A 4774-nucleotide genomic window follows, 5' to 3' on the forward strand; every position below is an offset into this window, starting at 1 on the left:
AACCTTCGCAAGAAAGCGAAGGTTGGAGACAGGACGGTAGTTGGCCAAAACAGCCGGGTCCAGGGAGGGCTTCTTGAGGAGGGGCCTCACCACCGCCTCTTTCAAGGCGGCCGGTAAGAACCCCTCACTCAGAGAAGCGCTGACGATTCCCTGGAGCCAGCCTCGTGTAACCTCCCGGGAGGCCCAAAGACTTGTCAAATGGGTCCCTTCCACTATGCCACTTCAGCTTCCCCAAATAGATAAATACAGTGCTTTTTTTCTAAAAAAAAAAAAAAGGTGCCGGAACTCACACACGTCATACAACCCACCTTGCCTACCCTATAATGTTCCATCCAAAAAAAGTGCCGGAACTCCATTCTGGGCATTCTATGAGAAAAAAAGCCCTGGATAAATAGATCTGAAAAAGGCCTCACCCACATAACAGAGGGGGTTTTTTTGTTTGCCAGTTTTTGTTTTTCTTAAATATCTATTCTCCAACCTTGAAATCTGCCCACTCTACATCATTATTGTTGCTGTTATTTTAATTTACATTCTGCCTTTCTACTTGTTGGGTACTTAGGGCAAATGCACTTGTAACTACCATGTTAGGAGCCATTTTGTTCACATTCCTGTTGTTTTACCACAGGTTCTTCGTACAGCAGGTTGGAAGGTCTCCTTGCTAGACCTAGCAGGCACAGATCACTTTGATGTCATTGAGAGACTCTCCCAAGAGAACTATCTCCTCACACAGGTATAGTGGTTAAGAGATTTGGCAGTAAAAATGACCGTATTTGGGAATAGATTAGATTGAACTTGTGCTATAAATTATGCTTCAGACAGGCATGACATTTATAACTTAGAAAATAATTGATCATTCACAGACAAATGAGAATTGTAGTTTCTGGACTTCTAGTGGGGAAAATGACAGTTGACATGCATTCAGAGATGACGTCCCAGCTCTTTTTTGCTCCTTGAAGGAGGATCGAAGGAAGAATCCAGGAATCCACTATGCAGTTTCTAGACCAGGGGTAGGCAATCTTCGCTCTTTTATGACTCGTGGACTTCAACTCCCAGAATTCCTGAGCCAACCATGCTGGCTCAGGAATTCTGGGAGTTGAAGTCCACGAGTCATAAAAGAGCCAAGGTTGCCTACCCCTGTTCTAGACTATTGTTCCTCATGAGTAAATTGCAGAAACAGAGTTTTCCTCAGTTGGCTTGTGAACTGAATGACAAGGGGATAGGATGTTCATTGAGTGCACAGTTGCAATGTAACCAAAACTATGTCATCAGAAACAACCTTCCTCATTTCTTTGGATTTTTTTCTATAAGTGAAAGAGAGATCAGATAAATCAGGGGTCCCCAACCCCAGGGCCACAGCCCACTATTGGGCTTTGGCCTGTTCGAAACTGGGCCACGTGAGCAACTGGCTGGAGCATGCACATGCGCATAGCTCAACTTGCATGAGCAGTGGGCCGGTTCCCCTTTCTACCCCCCCTCCCCGAGTTGCCAGGCCATAAAGGTTGGGGACCATTGAGATAAATGTTCTTTGGATGCTTTTGTTATTTCTAAAGTTGTGTTTAAATTAAAACATTAGAAAGTCTCACTGGCACTTGCTTCATTTACAAAAATTTGGAAATAAAGGAGACCAAAAATATTTAGACAGAATTACTTTTTTTAATTTTTTTTATTTACCTTGTCACCCTTTTTTTTTAGGAACAAAGAGTTCCCTTTTTTGAATTAAGAGAAAATATTATATTTTCTACCAGCAGAGTGTGCTATAGACCATGACTACATGGTGCTAGATGAGGTTCGTGAGATGAGCAGATTCCACTGGTTCTGATAAAAGAAACATTTGATGATTTGAGTAAAAGATTAACACAATCTCTGGAAGTTAAATCTGAAATTTGGACAAAAGACTGGAGAAGAATTCAGGGGAAATTAAACAAATCAATAATAGGATGGACTTTTTTTTTTTTTTTTTTTTTTTTTTTTTAGAAAACTAGGGATTTGGGGCTACAGAAAGAATTTTAAAAATTGGCTATGCTGGAACCCAGACAGAAGGAATTTTGTTTGCAGTGCAGGTCTATTCCAGAAGATCCCTTGAGAATATATGAAAAAAGCTTGTTTAGGCATTAGCTGATTTGTTGAGCTGGGGGAGGAAACGATTGATGAAGAACTGGACAAGGTGTATCATGTGGGTTTGCTGCAGTAAGACAAACGCCAAGAGATATTTTGGTACATTTCTTGAGGAGAAGAATGGGGGGACCAATTTTTGCAATGTCATTTTGAGGCAAGATTTAAATTGATAATGTTGATGAAATTGTTTTAAAGGAGATTTCCATTAGGATCTTGCGTATTTCTAACAAACATTCTGAAACAGTAAATTATTCAATTATTCAATTTTATTGGCATAAGTTGGAAGGAATAATTTTTAAATGAGTTTTGCCCCATCTTATGACCTTTCTTGGCACAGTTGATAAGTGAATCTGGCTTTCCCATTGACTTTGATTGTTAGAAGGTTGCAAAAGGTGATTACTTGACCCTTGGATACTGCATCCATCATAAATACATGCCAGTTGACAAGCATCCAAATTTTAAATATGACTATGGCGATGCTGCAATAGTCATAAATGTGAAAAATGGTCATAAATCACTTTTTTCAGTGCAGTTGTGACTTTGAATAATTACTAAATGAATGGTTGCAAATTGAGGACTATCTACATTATTCTAATTTGTATAAAGCACAATGGCCAGGAAAAATTGATGGAACAACATTTATCAAAACTTTAATAATCCCAGAGCAAATTGTGAAGATTCCTATATCAACTTTGGAGATATTGGTAGCTATAAAAAAGATTAAAACAGGGAAGGCACCAGGACTGGACAGATTATTAGTTCTTATTATAAATGTTTTTGAAGATCAACTTTTGCAACTGTTTCAGAAAATGATGAATTCCATTTTATAAGGTGATGCAATGCCAGAATCCTTGAAGGAGGCAAATATTGTGTTGTTGCCAAAAGAAGGACAAGATCTAACCTTGCAAAAAAAAAAATATAGATCAATTTCTTTATTGAACAATTACTATAAAATATTTTAATCAATTCTAGCAGACAAGCTAAAAATATCTTCTCAGAGTATATTCACGAAGACCAACGTGGATTTATTTTAAACAAACAAACAAACAAACAAACAAATACTGGATATAATATTTACCACAACATAATAAAGAGCAAATGCATTAATTTCCTTAGTTGCCAAAAAACGTTTGACAATTTGAACTGGTCCTGCTTGTTTAAAATTATGGAAGATCTGGCTTTTGGTGAGAATGTTCTTCATGAAATCAAGTCCATAGGTACATCTAAAAAAAGCTTGAGTTATAATTAATGGTGATCTGACTAAATCACATGATATTCAAAAGGGGAAAAGACAGGGTTGTCCTCTGTCTCCTTTGTTGTTTATTTTGTTCTTGAAGTGTTGGAACAGAGACATCAGACAAGATGAGAATATAATGGGTTTGAAAATTAAAAACGAGTCCTTTAAATTGAGAGATTTTGATTATGGTTTAATTTTGACGTTACAGGGTCCTTTAAAAGGAATTGAAGTTTTGATTGAAAACATGGAAAAATCAGCAGGTTTTAAGATTAGTACACAGAAAACAAATATGACTGCACAAGATTAAGATGTGTTGAATTTTCTTTACTGTAATGATAAGATGATTAAGTAAACACTTTACAAAACTGAAAAAAAGACAGAATTGTAGTTTCTATATACCTCTTTGAAATCAATTAAAATTATGGATAGATTCAGGCCTTCAAGGATTGAAGAAATGGCTAGAAAAGTGAAGTTTCTGCACAACACTCAAGCATGAGCACTGTAGAGCTACAAAGGAATCCCACCTTAGTAGGGAACAAAATGCATACAGGTAGTTCTCGATTTATGACTATTTGTTCAGGGACCATTTGAAATTACAGCAGCACTTAGTGGATGATGGTGACTACCAGTCCTCAGAGTTTTAGTTGTCCCAGCATCCCCATGATCTGTGTGCTTGGCAACAAGTTTGTATTTATTACTGGTTGTCAAATGCACCATGATTACAGGATTGCTATTTGCAACCTTCCCTACTGGCTTCCCAAGAAAATCAAAGGGGAAGCCAGTAGAGAAGATTGCAAGTCACTCGGGTAAGTCTCCCCCACCTTCACACTCTTCCCCAGCCCCTATGGGCTCACTCTGTGTCAGCCACTCACACACTCTTGTGCACCCAAACAGGCTACACCTCCGTGCACCCTCCCGTCCCCATGCAGCACCTCTTACACAACCCTTCACTGACTTGCATGGTGCACACACATACACACACACCAAGCAGCAGCCACTTACCTGCCTGAGAGTCTGTGACTAGCAACTTCCTGCTGGCTTCCCCTCTGATTTTGCTTGTGGGAAGCCAGCAGGAAGTTGCCTTGCCTAATGAACATGGGATTCAGTTAATGATACCGGTAGCAATCAAGACTTCGGAGATTGCCATCATTAAGTGACGTGGTCATGCTTTATCACTGCATTGCTTGGCAAGGGAAATTCTGATCCAATTGCTATTGTAGTCTAGAATTACCTGCACATATTCCTGCATGAGGCCAATGTGGCTAATAATTTGGGCTTTTTCTATTTGCATCTGTCTCCTGATGCAGTGAAAGGCTAATTAGGAAGCCAAAATACTTTCAAAGAGGCCATTTTCAACATTTTTTGGATTTGCACATTTCCAAAATACAACATGACCTTTTCCTTTTTTGCAGTTTGTCAAGT

The 4774-nt window shown here is 38.7% G+C and overlaps 1 protein-coding gene across 1 annotated transcript in view; it reads left to right on the forward strand.

Moving 5' to 3' along the window:
• LOC107294897 (kynurenine formamidase) overlaps positions 1 to 4774 on the forward strand; it is a 13091-nt gene that overhangs the window by 7543 nt on the left and 774 nt on the right. The window contains exon 10 of the mRNA XM_029285732.1: positions 626 to 730. Coding sequence (XP_029141565.1) covers positions 626 to 730 — 105 coding nt within the window. The remainder of the gene's footprint in view (positions 1 to 625; positions 731 to 4774) is intronic.

Source organism: Protobothrops mucrosquamatus, unplaced genomic scaffold, assembly GCF_001527695.2.
Source record: "Protobothrops mucrosquamatus isolate PMUCROS unplaced genomic scaffold, P.Mucros_1.0 scaffold2142, whole genome shotgun sequence".
In the NCBI taxonomy this organism is placed as follows: domain Eukaryota; kingdom Metazoa; phylum Chordata; class Lepidosauria; order Squamata; family Viperidae; genus Protobothrops; species Protobothrops mucrosquamatus.